The 19,441-nt window shown below is 41.5% G+C and overlaps 1 protein-coding gene across 4 annotated transcripts in view; it reads left to right on the top strand.

Moving 5' to 3' along the window:
• CRIM1 (cysteine rich transmembrane BMP regulator 1) overlaps window positions 1-19,441 on the top strand; it is a 210,045-nt gene that overhangs the window by 149,437 nt on the left and 41,167 nt on the right. For 2 of the 4 annotated variants that reach the window (XM_060412266.1, XM_027966934.3), the window contains 4 exons: window positions 1,862-1,990; window positions 10,839-10,995; window positions 13,655-13,776; window positions 14,268-14,477. In XM_060412266.1, the coding sequence (XP_060268249.1) occupies window positions 1,862-1,990; window positions 10,839-10,995; window positions 13,655-13,776; window positions 14,268-14,477 (618 nt within the window). The remainder of the gene's footprint in view (window positions 1-1,861; window positions 1,991-10,838; window positions 10,996-13,654; window positions 13,777-14,267; window positions 14,478-19,441) is intronic. The other 2 variants (XM_060412267.1, XM_027966933.3) reach the window with 1 other exon arrangement.

Below are 19,441 nucleotides of genomic sequence, written 5' to 3'. Positions count from 1 at the left end.
AAATCTGTGTTCCTCATGCAGGGGCACAGGTTCGATCCCTAGTCATGGAACTAAGGTCACCACATGCTATGAGGGGCGACATAGATAGATAGAGCAACTGGTCAGCAATGTTTACAGTAAATTTTAAGACAAGAGAGGAAAGCAATACTACTGTATTTAATCCACTAATTCTTAAAACTTGCCTGAAAATTAAACCACTTTTTGATATTTATATTTATATGTCAAAACAGATACTTTAAGTCATTGAAGACAATTCGAAAATTTACAGCAGCGGAAATTATATAAAAATTTCAGAGAGATGTTCTTCAACTGTGCTGTAATAAAAATAGAGAATGTGCTATACCGTCTTCATATGTTTTTTTGCTGGGAGAATGCTGATGAAAGCATCTCTTTAATAAAGTCCTAGTTGCTCACCACCTGTGAAGAGTTGAATCACTGGCCTCTTTTAGCAGATGGATAAAAACGTAGAACTCTTGATCTTAGCAGTGGCAGCTAAAACACTTATTTTTGGTCTCTCTTCCATGGTAACTGGAGATGAAACTTGAGAAGACAGTGTGGACTAATGGATAGACTGTTGGACAGGAGGTCAGGAACCTCTGTTCTGTTCTATTCACAGCCTGCTACTGGGTTGCTATGTAAACTTAGATAAGCCACTTACCCTCTCTGCACCTCATATTTTCCATTTGTGAAAACATAGGTTAGAGACATTCTGTATTTAGCACTTCCCAAAGATATTGTGAAAACTAGCTTACTCTGAAGAAGTTCATAGCATCTTTGGGTTGAAAAGAGGCCACGTAAATATGTCATTGTCCCTGTTCCCTTGGACGGCACTCCTGCTATGGACTGAGTTTGTATAAGCTGTCCACTATCAGTCACTGCCAAACAGGTACCCTTGTAAGGTGCTTTGTATCACACAGAAGCTGAGCGTGTGACCCTACAGCCGGAACACCTGGATTTGAATCTGGATCCACCACTTACTAACTCCATGACCTTGGGCAAGTCAGGATGCTAGATTTCCTCATCAGTTAAAATAGCGATAATGGTAACATCCGTCTCATTGGACTGTGATCTAAAATGCGAAAGCATTTATGAAGAGCACCTTGGACATTATGAGATATGTAATACACTGTATATATAAATGTGTGAGATTACTGTTATCACCCAGAGCAATTCTTCATTATTAACACAGCAGGGAAAGTCAAGATCGCCTCTGGCCTTGGTTTTTTCTGTGCATCTCATCCCAGGATGGTTGCTCTCTCTCCCTCCGGAATGTGTGTGTCTCACTCCCACTCCCATAAGCCCTGGGCCCTGAGTATAAGCTCCTATAGCTGATGTTATCTGCTCTGTCATCTATAATAATTGAGAGTGTGTCACATAACAGATCAAAGAAATCCAGATGTTTTAAAGTCTCAGAAACATCTCTGATTTAGTAACTTGAAAAAAAAAAACCCTCAAATAGATATCAGAAGTATTGCAAAATGGAGAGCAAGATAATTGACTCGCTGTGTCCTGATTATTATTTTAAAAAACTCAGAAAACATCAGGAGGAGATAGAAGAACAGTTAAAAGTTTAAATTCATTTTAACCTTTCTTGCCTGCTTTCTATAGAAGGTACCCAATGTATAAATTGCTCAAACATAAAGAACTAGAGGGTCAGATTTTCAAAAATCTAAATAAAAATATTTCTTTTTCAGGGGTTAGCAACATTATGAAGGTATAAAAGTTTAGGATCTGATGAAAATTATTGATTAGGTTTTTTTCCTATAACATACCATAGTATGGGATTTCAAAGATTGAATAGCATTTAAGAGGTAATCATATGTTTCATTGATTTTTTTTTTCTCTCTCTCTCTGTTATTAGAACCAACCTACATCACAATTGATCCACCTGCATGTGGGGAGTTATCAAACTGTACCCTGACAGAGAAGGACTGCATTTATGGTTTCAAACTCGATCACAATGGTTGTCGAACCTGTCAGTGCAAGAACAGTGAGTACATGGAACACTGTGTTTTTTCAGAGCCTAATATGATATTGTCAAAGCACATTATGTGATTGAATATCCTTTTCATTCCTGTTCATGTCATTGCCTTAGCAACCTGAAAGAGGGGAAAAAAGTGTACTTAATGTAAGCACACAGTCAGTTGCAGAAAAAGAGCTGCCCTTTATTCTGCTTTTCGCCTTCATTATACATCAGGATACTCCTTATTGTCCAGCTGCTTCGTAGGTGCAGCCTTGGGAGCTCTGGGGCACATGATTCCAAACACTTCGGACGCTCTCAGTACCACCCTTGTCTGGGTCATCCAGTGACAAGGAGGTCACTCACACAGAAGTGTCACATTCCACACGTGGAAACCATAATCTTTAGAGTGCACTCCCCTTTGTTGACCCCAATTCTTCTCCATGTAGATTCCAATCATGTCTCCACCATGATCTCTGAAATAAGATAGGGTATATTGCATTTCTTCCTGGAGGAAAAAAAAATTGCCCTTCATGTTTAAAACGATTTTGAATTCCTGTAAATCTTCTACCAGAATAAACAGTTTTAGTTGTTCTCCAGGTGACACAGTTTCTAGAATTCTGTTGGGTCTTTCCATCTTTCGATACACTTAAAAATATGTCTTTTTTTTTTAAGGAAGTTCTATTGGACAGTGCTAACTAAAACAACCTGAAATCATTTATAGTGGCTCCATAATATCTCATTGCTATATATCATTATAGTATCATGATTACTTAAGTATTCCTATATCACTATATTTCTTTTTTTTAAGGATATTTTTGTTTTTTACTTTTTTTTTTTTTTTTAATTTTTACTTTATTTTGCCTTACAATACTGTATTTGTTTTGCCCTACATTGACATGAATCCACCACGGGTATACATGAGTTCCCAATCCTGAACCCCCTCCTACCTCCCACCTCATATCATCTCTCTGGATCATCCCCGTGCACCAGCCCCAAGCCTCCTGTATCCTGTATTGAACATAGACTGGTGATTCGTTTCTTACCTGATAGTATACTTATTTCAATGCCATTCTCCCAAATCATCCTACCCTCTCCCTCTCCCACAGGGTCCAAAAGTCCGTTCTATACATCTGTGTCTCTTTTGCTGTCTTGCATACAGGGTCATCATTGCCATCTTTCTAAATTCCATATATATGTGTTAGTATACTGTATTGGTGTTTTTCTTTCTGGCTTACTTCACTCTGTATAATAGGCTCCAGTTAAATGTATGGCCTGGAAACAAACAGAATACTCCAGAATTTGGTCTGATCACTGCCCTGCTATTGTGTGGCCTAAGTGGTTGTTAGCTCTTTGGATTATACACTATCAGCTAACACTGAGTTTATAAGGATCTGGAACCAGTTGGTGCTTTTTGCGTTAGCTGCTATTAGGTGGTTCTCATCTGTTCTGTACTTGGATATTTGATTTTTTTTTTTTTTTAATGAGACAAATGCAGGGTTGGATTGAACAAGAAATTACCCTGAGCATTTTCAACCATTTATGAGCTAGTTGGGATATTTGTGAATCTTGATGATATGACCTCATACTTTATCTGTGTCTCTCAGTTCAGTTTAGTTCAGTCGCTCAGTCGTGTCTGACTCTGCGACCCCATGAATCGCAGCACGCCAGGCCTCCCTGTTCATCACCATCTCCCGGAGTTCACTCAGACTCACGTCCATCAAGTCCGTGATGCCATCTGTGTCTCTCAGTTTATATTAAATGAGCATAACTTACATGTCCTCATCTAAATCACTGCCCTAAAATAAATTCATTCTATTTGCAACATTTCTTTGCTGGAAACCCTACTTTAAACATGACGAAGTTGGTAGAGTATGGATTGTTTTTCACAAACCTATACTGCCTTGTGGCTCAGCTGGTAAAGAATCCACCTGCAATGCGGGAGACCTGGGTTTGATCCCTGGGTTGGGAAGATACCCTGGAGAAGGGAACGGCTACCCACTCCAGTATTCTGGCCAGGAGAATTCCTTGGACTGTATAGTCCATGGGGTCGCAAAGAGTTGGACTGAGCGACTTTCACTTTCACCATACTGCCTCCTGGTAGTCATTGGTTTCTTTCCTAAATGTCTCAAAGTCCCATGTTTAAACATTCATTCTGCAGAATTTTCAGTTGTCAATATCAAGCTTAGTTTCTGTAGCATTAGAATCCTTTGTCCCTTTTGAATCGACATTTGGCCTCTTTTAGTTTTCTGAAATCTCTTGATGTCTCCAAATATGGTCTGCTGCTGCTAAGTCGCTTTAGTCGTGTCCGACTCTGCAATCCCATAGACGGCAACCCACCAGACTCCACCATCCCTGGGATTCTCCAGGCAAGAACACCGGAGTGGGTTGCCATTTCCTTCTCCAATGCATGAAGTGAAAAGTGAAAGTGAAGTTGCTCAGTCGTGCCCGACTCTTAGCGACCCCATGGACTGCAGCCTACCAGGCTCCTCCATCCATGGGATTTTCCAGGCAAGAACACCGGAGTGGGTTGCCATTGCCTTCTCCCCAAATATGGACAGTGCTTCTATAATCAGCGGGTTCTCTGTGAGCCTCTAGGTATAATTACCCTAGGTACAGAGAGTTGGAATCAATTAATGTAGAGAGATGATCACCTTCTGATTTATCAGTTTTCTTGGACTCTGTATTCCTCTTCTCCTTAATTGTTCAACACTTTTTTTGGTAAGGATATTTTTGATGAAGACAGATAGTCAGTAGAAGTTGCATAATTCAGTTTTCTCAGTTACTTGTTACCATCATACTGTCTGCCAGATGGAGTTATGCTGCGAGGGAGATTATCAGACTACCGTGATGATGGTTGTTCCTACCTTTAAATTTCCCATAAGCCTCCACCAGTCAGGGACTGTCTGCCTTCCTACACTTGTTTCTGTTCAGAGGAGGGCAGGTCCCTGTTATACACCTATCTGCCTTTTATATCTCCTTTGGGAGGCCAGGTTCACTAGGCAGCTGCTTTGGCAGCAGTATCTGTTGGCTTAAATGGTCAGCTTGGGTTTTTTCACCCCAAGATAATTGGTGATTGTATCACAAAGAGTTTGTATTTTAATCCTTCTCTTGTATCTCTTGAGCTATACAGCCATTTTGATCATGGGAGCATACCTAATATATTTCCCTGAACTTTTTGAAGTCTAAAAATTTATGTATCATTGTGCCTAATCACCCCACCCACAGTCTTCACCTGGGCTTTGGTGTTGTGGACTTGTTGCCACATGGACACGCTTTCATAAGAACCCAGCTGATTCACAGTGAGCCCTTTGCAAGTTAAATCCAAAGAAGCAATTTCCCTCAGTTGTCAGTGGAGCCAGTCAAAAACATCTGACTGGCTTTTGCAAGTTGAGACTATCAGGAGAATTCTGCTCTGCCTGGCTTTGTCAGAGGAACAGCCCTGCGCCTTCATTTCATTAACACATAGGAGGAAATAAGTACAGGAGACCGTTGCATTTTGTGCCAACTGGAATTGGTCATTTTGTCTGTATCAAACAAGCAGAAGTACACGGAAGGTACATGACAAAGCCATACAGCCTTCCTGCTGTCATCCCCTGCCAGTAGCAATCTTGACACCTCTTGATAGGTGAGTCACATTAAACCAAACTGCCACATCCTCGGTTGTCAGATTCTTGTGATTGTATGGACTCAGCTCCCCACCAAGCCTCTGGCATCAGATTGACTTGTCTCTGGGTGATTGGGTAGATTGGTTTATTTCCCAGAGCCTCTATGTCTGCATCTATAAAGGGCAGGTAGTAATACCAAATTAATGGGTTATTTTAAGGACAACTAATTAATGAATGCAAAGCCAGATTTAGTACCTGACATACGGTAATTGTTTACTCTGCACAATAGCTGTTTTATGACGTGCTGTTCTGAGTCAGCTGGAGCTGGCTGACGTGGAAAGCCCCCAGCTTCCCCTCTGTTCCGACGCCAGCCTGCCTCAGGTTCTGCCTGTCCTCTGAGGGCACACGTGCAAACAGCTTTCCTTTCGCCTTTTCATTTAACCCTCAAATATTCTGTCTCTTTCACCTGGCTTTAGAAAAGTGAAAGTCCCTTGTACTGAAGGATGGCTAAATATGTTCTTTTGCCCATTGCAGCTACATGTTAAGTATGGGTCTCTCCTTTACATTATTTTTCTGCATCCCACTGAAGTCTGTTTCACTTGCATTGGTCCTAACCATCTATACGCAAGTTTTCCCTGAGGAGTTAGACTATATGTATAGACCACTGGGGTCAAGATTTGTTTCTTAAAATTAAGACCAGCACCAAAGGACTGTTTCTCCTCTGTGGCTGGTCTGTTGTTTGCTGGTTCATTCCTTTCATTCATCTAGCATTTATTGAGTGCCTACTATATGCCAAACACTAGGAGTACGAAAAAGATAAAAATGGCCCTTATCCCTGGTATTGGTAATGTGTTGGTAATACTGGTTATATGATATTAGGTTGTTTATAGTCAAGGATATCATAGATAGTCACTGAAGATTGAAATCAAAACCCAGTAGAAACACGTCCTTAAAAAGAACATGGAGGGGCTTCCTGGTGGTCCAGTGAACCTTCCAATGCAGGGGGTTGCAGGTTCAATCCCTGGTCAGGGAGCTGAGACCCCAAATGCCTCAGGGTCAAAAAATGAAAAGATAAAACAGAAGCAATATTGTAACAAAGTCAATAAGGACTTCAAAAATAGTTCACATAAAAAAAAAAAATCTTTAAAAATAACCTGAAAGGTATATGACGAAGAATGATTTTATTTGAACATATTGTAACTTTGCTTTTTTAACCTGTAACAAATAACGTTTCTTATAACTCTGTCAAGCAAAGTAATGCATCAAGGGCATACAGACAATTTAAACTGTCCCTGACTCATTTTTTCAAAGACATATTTAGAATAAAGAAAAGAAACATGGTGGAAAATGTTTAAGAATGCTCACCAGAAAGAGAAGTCAAAATCAAAATCATTTGGATAAGCTACTAAAAATAACTTTATTGATACCAAGCTGTTAGTAGTATTAGTTTAACCAAAATGTTTGCCGTCATATATTATGCACTTCCGCTTACTATAGGTACTGTATATAGTAAATGACATCCATATGAATTAAATGGTGTCGATCTGTTAGCATCTTATTTACATTTTAAAATCAAGTGGATTTCATCAAATTATTTGTAACTTCTCTTCCAGTTTTCAACATTCTGTAATTCTAGGGATTAATAATGCTTTTAGCTAGAAACTAATGCAGGCATAGGAAACTAATGGTAGCAGGAAGAGAAAAAGCTTTCATAGTTTTCATGAAATATATATCTGAAGCAAACATCTAAAGAAGCTTGCAGCATCAAACGCACAGAAGCAGGCTCCTGTTTTCATGTCATTGTTACTGTGAACAAACACTTACCAAGGGCAAAATTGGGACCACTGTTTGCAGGGTTACACTTCTTTATTTAACAGCCGGGGGAACTTTGTCTGCGGTATCCGTAGCTGCTCACAGACGGGTGGGAACTGCCGGAGCCCCAGCGTGTGAAGTCCTGCGGAGAGAAGCGCAGCGCAGCTCTAGGGGCGCCGTCACACTGTTCTGTGTGCAGCCCCCATCATGCTCCCTTAAAGCAAAGTACAAACCGTGCTCCCCACAGCTGGGGCCACGTTGTGCCCCTGGGAGCAAAAGCATCTTTTTTTCTCCCAAATAAACAAAGTTTACTGCATAGCTGCTCTCAACCAGCCATATCATATAGGCTCTGTAGTTTGCCATTATTTATCACTACTCTTCAATGGGACTTTTCCCCTCTGGATTGGAAGGCATTTTTGGATCACAATGAAGTCATACCATTGAAAAATTATAAAGGCTTCCCTGGTGGCTCAGACAGTAAAAGCATCTGCCTACAATGTGGGAGGACCCTGGGTTCAATCGCTGGGTCAGGAAGATCCCCTGGAGAAGGAAACAGCAACCCACTCCAGTACTCTTGCCTGGAAAATTCCATGGATGGAGGAGCCTGGTGGGCTATAGTCCATGGGGTCACAAAGAGTCAGACATGACTGAGCAACTTCACTTTCACCATTCTTTCTACCGAAGCTTTTGAAACAAACCTATAAACCCTACCCATCTATAAATAAGATATTTCTAATGTATCTGTTCTACTCTTCTTATAAAATGCTTGCCTTAAAGTTATACTTCTCTGAAGAAAAGTTCATAATTGATACATAGATCTAGGAATACTTTGAAATCTTTAATGTTCCCTATTTCTTTTTTTTTTTTTTTCTATTTCCGAGTTAGATGATATTTGGAGACATTTAGCAAGTTCCAGTATCATTAAAGTTTTTTTATACTGTTTTTTCATCCCATTATTTTCTATGAGCATGTCAGTCTTGATAAGAGTGGAGGAGTAAATAGCAAGAATTTTGATGGGTTCATTCCCTTAGCAAGTACTTGAGTGCTCACTCCATGCTGAACACCATGATAGCACCTGGACTATAAATGGGTCCCTGCTTTAGAGCTCCTTTCTTCTGGGGAGGGAAATGAGATAGCAGGCTGATGAGCTGTCCCAAGTCAGGGCACCACAGTGGCAACCTGCTCAAGAAGTCACAGCCAGTCTGAAGACAACGAATGTCCTGTATTTTTGTTTAAACGTAGCAGCCTTTGCTTGAAGTTCCCTTCTACTACAAAGCTGAGGTAAAGACAAACTTAGTTTCTTTCAAAATTTTTAAGCTTAGTGATGCAACAGCTTTTAAGGATGAAAGCCCATTCTACTGAGTTGGCCAGAAGGTGTGTTCAGGTCTTTCCGGTTAAACCTGAACAAATATTTTGGCCAACCCAATAAATTTAAGATCTATGGGAAAACTCCTTGTCCTTACAGTATCACCAGAAAAATGAAAGCACAGAGGTGCTCAGGCTCAGAGTTTCAAGGAATTCAGTCCCCAGGGATGTTCTCAGGGTGTTTCTAATTCATGGATTTCCCAACATAATGTACTTGATGTCAAGACTTAAAATTTCTGCAATTAAAAAAAAATGAATTCACAACTTAGATCTTGGTGTCAGAGAAAGAAGTGTAGCTATGAAAGTCTTCTCCCTCCTTCATCATCCCTATAATAATGGAGAAGCAATGATGACCTTTCAAGTCATATAATTATAAAATTTTAAATGAGCCATTTAGAATGTTGCTTTTAAGGATGCAAATTAGTAATCAGTTGCTTCACTGTGTGATACAGACCCATGAGGTTACATTAAATATGTGTAATGAAAGGTTTATGATGATGACAAACTAGAAAATTATACCATAAGTCACATTATCCTTTTTAAAAGATAGCATATTAAATATCAAGTGTTGCCAGCTAAGATTCATAAAAGATGCTATCTTAAAATATTTATGTAAAACATGAACCCATTTCACCTATTTAATTGTAGTTAAGGTTTAAATTTGGGGGCTTCCCTGGTGGCCCAGTGGTAAAGAATCTGCCTGCAATGCAGGAGACCCAGGTTCAATCCCTGGGTTGGGAATATCCCCTGGAGGAGGGCGTGGCAACCCACTCTATTTCTCTTGCCTAGAGAGTCCCATGGACAGAGGAGCCTGGCGGGCTGCAGTCCATAGGGTCACACAAGTCAGACACGACTGAAGCAACTAAGCAGCAGCAAGGTTTAAATTTAGATGAAAAGATTTGTGTGTGGAAGGGACATGTGTTCTATTTTTCCCAATAACGTGTACATTATTTACAATGTTGATGCTCAAAGGATATCCACATAAATGCATTTATCCAACAAAAGTAGTCTCTGGTTCCCGTTTTACCAGTCCACACAGAACGCTGATTAAACATTGCCACACTTTCGCCATCAGCATATCTGCTTCTTTAAATTTGATTATCTTTCAAATTCTGTGTTTAATTTAGACACATCTCAACTTTGTTTAGTTACATCGCCAAGCATGCTTTTCTTATTTACCTTAACATTTTTATCACTTATGTTACTCTTGTAATCCCTGTCATACCTTTTAAATTTCTTTAGAAGATTTCCGTTAAGCTAATAGCAGTTTCTTGTGCCACCCACCATTTCATCTTCCCTCTTTCCCCCTCTTCTACAATAAGTTATGACTGACTCAGAGGACAGTTAACCATCCCTCCAGGTTCTGCCAACAGGGGAGAGTTTGAACATTTCAAATAGTGGATAAACATTAATCTAGATATTTCTTTGGCACATACATTTTTTGTCAATTAGCCAAGTATATCTAAATAGCTGAATATTTTTCAGCAATGGGGAAAAAGTATCTAGTTGAAACACTGGTTATTTCACTTTGTATTAGTTATTAGAAATATACCTCTTAAAGGTACGCAGTCCTTTACGCTCCATATAGTACACAGTATTATGCAGTAACATCTGAAACTCATAACAGTAAACATGTGTGAATGTGCTTCTCCTGGCACATAGTAGGAGCAAAATGCATAATGAAATTTGAGGTGTAAGCTTCCAGTTCTCACATTTGAATAATAAATAGTCATCAGCAGTTTGAAGTGACCAGTAAGAACAAATTTCATGAGAAAGCACACTCCGTTTTATCCACATCTTAAATAGTAATTGTCAGCCTGCTCTTAGGCCCTAGACTGGAGTAACGTCAGAAACTATTTTTCAGAGTTGAACTTTATTCTGTGTGTTAGTACCAAAACGTGAAGCTACATTCCGATAAGCATGATAAACATGAAATGGCACCATCTATCGTTTTTAACCATTGCTGATGCTGTGGTAGAACTGAGAACTTCACATCTGTGGAAGACTGGAACGTGAGGGGAGGTGTTGAGGCGTCGGATGTGTTCTGGCCCCTTCATCTTTGGAGGAAACGTGCTGTCCATGTGTCTTCACAGGGGAGGAGCTCTGCACCGGCCTCAAGCGAGGCTGCACCTTGAACTGCGCCTTCGGCTTCCTAACCGACGCCCATGGCTGTGAGACCTGTCAGTGCCGCCCGCGCCCCAGGAAGTGCAGACCCACAGTCTGCGAAAAGCATTGTCCGTTCGGATACCTGTACGTATTTCTCAGTCAGAAGAGCTCTTCTCAGTTGTCTGTAACTTGACGAAGTGTGTTATGTGTTTTTGGAGGCTGTTTTTGGGTGTTTGTGAGCAAATCAGCGATGTACTGAAGTCCAAAGAGTCTATGCTTGTTTTGTTAGAGGAATCAGAAAGTGGGGAGAGGAGATATGTCCAAGGATAGGAATCAGGTTTTACTCTTCTTGGAAGACGGGCCAGAGCCTTGTTATGACACTGCCCTTTGGGCCTGTTGGGTGAAATCTCCTCATAGGCAGGGCCTTCGGACACTGCCAAAGGGAGTGGACCTGTCGTGAGGTCCCAGAGATGTAAGCCCTTCAGCTTTGGACAGCTGTCCCAGCAACTGTTCTGTGATAACCTATTTAATCCATGCCTTAGGATGAATCAGTAGCTCTCAAGCTGCTGATTTTCAATATGGAGCATCCTTACCTGCCTCCCTACCTTACCTTGATGCTTCTCTACAGTTTACAGTATGCTTTTTTTTTCAGTAGCAGTAGATTCTATGAATTTCCTTGGAGATAAGAATTATGACTTATATTTTAAAATATTCTTGATTGACTCAAACCCCATGAACACTCAGATTATTCTCGGGGGAAAATGGATAGTTCACATTTGTTACTTTACTGTCTGTCTTAGCGTCTCCTTCTGCGTGTGTCAAATTGGTTCCTTAAAAATAGCCTTTCAGAGTTTTTCTTTCTCATTCCTGCCTTGGTTCCTTCCATTTTAGTCTCTCTCCCTTTCCAATATGATATGTTTATATAATGCTGGTAGTATAAGGGACTTGGAGCCATCATCTCCTACCCAGTACCTAAATGGCATTGTTTTTATTCTTTCCCCTGGAAATTCATGTTTAACAGGGAGAGGGGAACCTTAATTTTAATTGGATAATTAAGTTGGAGACATTATTCTTTAAAATTCCCCAAGTTAACTAATAAATCATCAGTATTCTTAATCCTAAAATATGAATGCAATACTAATAAAAGTAGAGTTATTAGCTTAATTGCTAATGCAGAATAAAGGATTATTATCATAATAGTACCTACAACCTTTTGCTACAGTGTTATAACAGTTCAGAACCCAGGCTGCCCTCAAGTCCAAACTTCGTTTTGGAGAGGAATCTCTTAGAGGATTGTAGATTCCACTTGGTATTCCTGTCATTAAACACATTCAAGGAGGACCAAGTTGAGTGCTATAGGCAAATGAATGGCTAGCACATGTGTTTCAAGGACAGCCTCTGAAGGAGAAATCTTGGCCAGACACCACATGGGAGTATTAGGTTAATGCTCATGTACACCTGCTGAGTGGATCATTACTGTGTTTATGCAGCAAATGCTTACACGAGGGAGGGGGGTGGAGAGAAGGAATGGAAGGGTGAATAAATGAGTGTGCAAACAAATCCATTAAAGACTTGTTAAGGCTCAAAAATGGCACAGTCCATGACATGAGTATGAACCATTCATTTCATTCACTGTTTTCATTATATTGACGTAAATATGTAAACCCTGGTGTTAGTTCTCATTTCACTTAGCAGATTGTAGTTTGTCACTTGGGCAGTCACATACCAACGTTTCCCACAGGGCTGTCTTCTTTTAGAATCTCTTAATTTGTCCAACATAAGAAAAAACAGGGTTCATTTATTTATTTGTTTTTAGTTGAGCACCACCCTGGGATGAGACCTGAACGCAGCTAGACTTAACTCCTCCTCCTCTGTGCCCAGGAAGCCCAGCTAGGGCAAAGCGTGTGGAGGAGATGTTAAGTCCAAGAGAGGACCTGGAGCTGCAGATAGTGAACAGAAGGAAGAGGAGAGCAGATGAATGCCTTTTGTAAGAGAAGATCATTCTCCTTTTAGAGAAAACAAGGAATCATTGCTAAGAATTTTTTGGTTCACTTGAACCATGGTGATATTTTAATAAGCACATATTTATTTAATATCATCTTCCTGATCAGCACAAAATTTAGGCACTCTAGTTTATTAAAGGGGAAAAAAAAATATTCATCCAGCCATTTTCCTTTATTCTCTGTGCTTCCGTCATGCCCCATAGGCGGAGCATTTTTCAATTTGTATTCTTTGCTGATTAATGAAATAATTATCGGACATTGACTGTAGAACTTCTCAGATGTTTCATTCTTCATCATGTCTGTGTGTCCTTTAGCTCTCCGTCTGTCAACTACAAGATTCTATAGATACCTCAAAAAAATGTTTACTGGTATCTGAAATTTCTTAAGAGGAGAAAGGAAGGCAGTGGCCCTAACAAAAGGAGGACTTCTGCCTTTAATGCTGGCCTACAACATTGACCAGCCATATGTCCTTCACCTTCTTATTCATGGAGTTCCACATTCATCTCTTTTTGTACTTGGTACCTCTTTTCCTAATCAAGTCAACAGTCATGTCATTGAGATTCTGATAGTCATATCCTAGAGACACTCAGTGCTTGGGCAATTCTAACCCTAGGCCCTGAGTGGATGGTGGTCATGGCCCCAGGGAGCTAATTACACATCCCTCCAGGGGGTCGTGAGAGAAGAAGTTCAAGTCACTCTGCTTAATGACAGTACCGCTTCCATGACCCTGGGGGTGAGCACTTGGATGTCATTTGAGACTTTAGGATTTTCTGACCTCTGACAAAATTTTAATCACCCAGGAAGAATAAGCATGGCTGTGACATCTGTCGCTGCAAGAAATGCCCAGAGCTCCGGTGCAGTAAGATCTGCTCCCTGGGTTTCCAGAAGGACAGTCACGGCTGTCTCATCTGCAAGTGCAGAGGTAAGTGCCAGAGCGTGCCCTTTCCCCAGAAACCAGGAAGAAGACAGCCTGTCAGGGAAACAGTTTCGCTAGTCATTGTCTGCTCTGACAACACCATCACTCTCTAGGGAACCATCTCTTGCAACTCCGCGGACTGTAGCCCTCACTGCCCACCCCACTTGGTTGTAGAAAATCCCATGGATAGAGGAGCCTGGCAGGACAGGCTGAGTTGGACAGGCTGAGCGCATAAGAGGATGTACAATGAAAGGAGGGAAATTCAGTCATAAGCCTTCCAGTAGGAGAGACGCGGATTCGTAAGGGGTTTTTCTCCCATTTTTCAAAGTTGAGGGCGTATTTACATGAATTCTTTTCATGATCCTTCCCCGTATCACAAGCTGTGCTGTGTAGACGGGATGTTTCGGTGACTGGGTAGCGTTGCCTGTAGAGACGCTGCGGGCTCTTTCTCCTGTGCAGTAGCTGCTTCTTTACCAGGCTGCCTTCTGTCTGTCCAGAGGTCTCTGCCTCCGCCGGGCCCCCCGTCCTGTCAGGCACATGTCTGTCCATGGATGGCCACCATCATAAAAATGAGGAGAGCTGGCATGATGGGTGTCGGGAATGCTACTGTCACAGCGGACGGGAGATGTGCGCTCTGATCACCTGCCCCGTGCCTGCCTGTGGCAACCCCACCATTCACCCGGGACGGTGCTGCCCGTCATGCTCAGGTAAAGGCTGGCTGATGTCGTTCGCTCCCTAGGCAAGCGACTTCCGCCTCCTAGGGCCTCATCACCTCTCTAACTCTGGGGGGAGTGCAGGGGACAACCCCTGGAACACACTTCAACTCTCTGGTTTTCATCAGCAGTAGCCACAAGCATCAACAGGGCATGATAGATGATTAGCCAGAAACCACTAGACTATTCTAGAGCTCTAAAAGCACTCCCCTAAATTTTGAAGGTTTGAACTCCGTTTTACTGATTGGTCTTTGAACTCCATTTGTATAAAGGTTTGTGGGCCTCAGTTCAGTTCAGTTCAGTTGCTCAGTCGTGTCCGACTCTTTGCGACCCCATGAATCGCAGCACGCCAGGCCTCCCTGTCCACCACTCCCAGACTTGACTCAGACTCATGTCCATCAAGTCAGTGATGCCATCCAGCCATCTTGTCCTCTGTTGTCCTCTTCTCCTCCTGCCCCCAATCCCTCCCAGCATCAGACTTTTTTCCAGTGAGTCAACTCTTCTCATGAGGTGGCCGAAGTACTGGAGTTTCAGCTTTAGCATCATTCCTTCCAAAGAAATCCCAGGACTGATCTCCTTCAGAATGGACTGGTTGGATCTCCTTGCAGTCCAAGGGACTCTCAAGAGTCTTTTCCAACACCACAGTTCAAAAGCATCAGTTCTTTGGCGCTCAGCCTTCTTCACAGTCCAACTCTCACATCCATGCATGACCACAGGAAAAACCATAGCCTTGACTAGACGGACCTTAGTCGGCAAAGTAATGTCTCTGCTTTTGAATATGCTATCTAGGTTGCTCATAACTTTTCTTCCAAGGAGTAAGCGTCTTTTAATTTCATGGCTGCAGTCACCATCTGCAGTGATTTTGGAGCCCTCCAAAATAAAGTCTGACACTGTTTCCACTGTTTCCCATCTATTTCCCATGAAGTGATGGGACTGGATGCCATGATCTTCGTTTTCTGAATGTTGAGCTTTAGGCCAACTTTTTCACTCTCCTCTTTCACTTTCGTCAAGAGGCTTTTTAGCTCCTCCTCACTTTCTGCCATAAGGGTGGTGTTATCTGCATATCTGAGGTTATTGACATTTCTCCCAGCAATCTTGATTCCAGCTTGTGTTTCTTCCGGTCCAGCGTTTCTCATGATGTACTCTGCATAGAAGTTAAATAAGCAGGGTGACAATATACAGCTGTGACGTACTCCTTTTCCTATTTGGAACCAATCTGTTGTTCCATGTCCAGTTCTAACTGTTGCTTCCTGACCTGCATACAGATTTCGCAAGAGGCAGGTTAGGTGGTCTGGTATTCCTATCTCTTTCAGAATTTTCCACAGTTTATTGTGATCCACACAGTCAAAGGCTTTGGCAGAGTCAGTAAAGCAGAAATAGATGTTTTTCTGGAACTCTCTTGGTTTTTCCATGATCCAGCGGATAGTGGCAATTTGATCTCTGGTTCTCCTGCCTTTTCTAAAACCAGCTTGAACGTCAGGGAGTTCACGGTTCACGTATTGCTAAAGCCTGGCTTGGAGAATTTTGAGCATTACTTTACTAGCATGTGAGATGAGTGCAATTGTGCGGTAGTTTGAGCGTTCTTTGGCGTTGCCTTTCTTTGGAATTGGAATGAAAACTGACCTTTTCCAGTCCTGTGGCCACTGCTGAGTTTTCCAAATGTGCTGGCATATTGAGTGCAGCACTTTCACAGCATCATCTTTCAGGATTTGAAACAGCTCAATTGGAATTCCATTCACCTCCACTAGTTTTGTTCGTAGTGACGCTTTCTAAGGCCCACTTGATTCACATTCCAAGATGTCTGGTTCTAGATTAGTGATCACATCATCATGGCTATCTTGGTCTTGAAGATCTTTTTGTACAGTTCTTTGTATTCTTGCCACCTCTTCTTAGTATCTTCTGCTTCTGTTAGGCCCATACCATTTCTGTCCTTTATCGCGCCCATCTTTGCATGAAATGTTTCCTTGGTATCTCTAATTTTCTTGAAGAGATCTCTAGTCTTTCCCAATCTGTTGTTTTCCTCTATTTCTTTGCATTGATCACTGAAGAAGGCTTTCTTATCTCTCCTTGCTATTCTTTGGAACTCTGCATTCAGATGCCTATATCTTTCCTTTCCTCCTTTGCTTTTCGCTTCTCTTCTCTTCACAGCTATTTGTAAGGCCTCCCCAGACAGCCATTTTGCTTTTTTGCATTTCTTTTCCATGGGGATGGTCCTGATCCCTGTCTCCTGTACAATGTCACGAACCTCCATCCATAGTTTATCAGGCACTCTATCTATCAGCTCTAGGCCCTTAAATCTATTTCTCACTTCCACTGTATAATCATAAGGGATTTGATGTAGGTCATACCTGAATTGTCTAGCGGTTTTCCCTACTTTCTTCAATTTCAGTCTGAATTTGGTAATAAGGAGTTCATGATCTGAGCCACAGTCAGCTCCTGGTCTTGTTTTTGTTGACTGAATAGAGCTTCTCCATCTTTGGCTGCAAAGAATATAATCAATCTGATTTCGGTGTTGACCATCTGGTGATGTCCATGTGTAGAGTCTTCTCCTATGTTGTTGGAAGAGGGTGTTTGCTATGACCAGTGCATTTTCTCGGCAAAACTCTATTAGTCTTTGCCCTGCTTCATTCTGCATTCCAAGGCCAAATTTGCCTGACTTAAAACTCCAGCCCTCCACTTTATGGATAGTGTATTGAGGCTGAATGTGTTAGTTTATTGGAGGGGCTTGGTGTTGATTTTATTCCATGAAAGTTTCTTATTTATAAAGTAATAATTGAGAGGGAGAGAATTACTGAAGTCTGTGGCTATTGCTTTTTTTTATTCCTAACTGATAAGATATATGGCATTTTTGGCAAATGGAGATGTTTAGAGTGATCACATATCCAAAACATTTAAAATTATAATAATGCTCATCAAGATAAGTTAGTAGAACCGATTTATAATTCACAGTGCTCCAAATTATGGTTGTCCATTACAGTAATTATTACGATAATACCTCATCTAGTGCCTTACAAGCAGAGCTCAGCACGGTTTTATATTTATTAATTCTTCCACTAAGTGGAGGCCGCTGAGTTAGGGAAAAATAAACTCAGGCAGATTTTCAGACACAAAGATTAACTCTCTTAACCAAAGTAAAATAGTACATCAGCTGGCAGACCAGAGAGATATGAAGTCTCCTGAGTCTTGCATCAGATTTCTTTTAAAGTTGAAATGTACTGTTTGGAGTAGTGATGGTATTTCCCCTGGTCAGTCCTGGTTCTGTATCTCTGTCTGCCTGTGCAGTAGGTACACTCAAGAACCTGAGACCTGGGCCATTGACAGCGAGGCAGGCTCAACCTGGGAGGGAAGGTACTACACACTAGCACTTTGGTCTGCACCTGCTTTGCCTGCCAGGGTGGGAGTGGGCAGAGGGGCGCTAGAAGTCCTTTTCAGCCCTGAGATTCTACATACCTTGATAACTAAGGAAAGTTCTAGGCAGCCTTCCTGCCCCTTTACTAGTGGGCCAGATGACAAAGTTTCTTTTGTTTCCCCTGGTTAAGCCAGATGTGCTGTGTATCAAAACTTTCCTGGTTCATGTTTTGCTAGTTAAATATGAAAAACCAGCAGCGTCTACTGAAACAGAAGATAAATGAACAAATCTAATGAGACAGAACTGATTTGACTCTTAGGGGAAAGAAAACTCATTTATTCCAGTGAAGACCCCCATGCTTTAGCTATGAGCATGAGAGTGTAGAGTGTGGCCTGCATCTGGGTCTTTGCTAAACTTGGTACTCAATGAAGAACTCTTAACTGGTGGAAATGCAAAGATATTACTGAGAACAGATGACTGACTTGAGCATGGAAAGTCAGTGAAACCAAATGTAGTTTTCTCTATTACAGAGAGATGAGAAGTTCTTATGCAAACATACACAGAATTATTGGTGTGTAATTGTGGATGAGTGACTAGCTAGATATGCACATACAAAAACATATAGGTATTGACATATGTAGATGTGTAGGTATGTTTTCTTCCAAAAATCTTTAGTAAGTTGCCATGTATGGATCTTTCTGAATAGATACCCCAGCACTGATACATTCACGGACTCCTATTCCTACTTTAAAGAGTATTTTCTCCTATCTTCTCTTCAAAGATCAGCTATTTTTCCTTCTGAGATAAGTGAGCAACCTCTGAACTCTTATGATAGAAGATTCACTAGATGATACGGTTACTCAGATTCTTTTCCCCTATCTCTCTTACCTTCTACCTTTTACTTTTTTCTACCTTTGAGTTTTTCTATCACATCTGGTCACTCCTGTTTTGCCTTGAGGCACATGGATGTATATAGCAAAGGAAATCACAGAGTAAGGCACCTGCAGACACATGTCATTTTCCGTCTGACCATTTTCCCTCGTCGTCCACGTTTAAAAGGGCAGCAATTCTCAACCGTCTGCAAGTCCTTTCCAAAGGGAGCCTCTCTCCAACATTAGTGCACTGATGCTCTTTGGAACAATTTTATCTTTTCCTGTAAGCCATGAGAAATGTACTTTTATCTCATACCAGCCCAATTTTTATTCTAATTATCTTCCTCTCTACTTCCCTCATATACTAGAATGTCTGGCCCAGTTGTTTATGCACATAAGCGTTGGCTGATGTCAGTTTTCTGTGGTATGTACACTTGGTCAAAGTTCCAGTCTTTACTAGCTCCCTGGAGACAAAGCTGTCTTAAAAGTTACCTTCTTAGCTGGACCGGAGCCCACACCACTTTATCTCCTCAGTATTGCTAACTCTCAGGCTGAACACTGCTTTGAAAGACACAGCCCATGAGTTCTTAGGAGATGTCAGCTCTGAGTATCTCTGCACAAACAGGGTAGTTCTTCTGGGGCCCGATTTCTGCCGAGCTCCAGGCATGAGCCCGCCGCAGTGTCTGCAGACGGCTGCTCCGCAGGGTTCCCCACTGTCAGCACCTTCTTGAAACGCC

This window comes from Ovis aries, chromosome 3, assembly GCF_016772045.2.
Source record: "Ovis aries strain OAR_USU_Benz2616 breed Rambouillet chromosome 3, ARS-UI_Ramb_v3.0, whole genome shotgun sequence".
Classification (NCBI taxonomy): Eukaryota; Metazoa; Chordata; class Mammalia; order Artiodactyla; family Bovidae; genus Ovis; species Ovis aries.
This window is presented reverse-complemented; position numbering and strand designations above follow the sequence as displayed.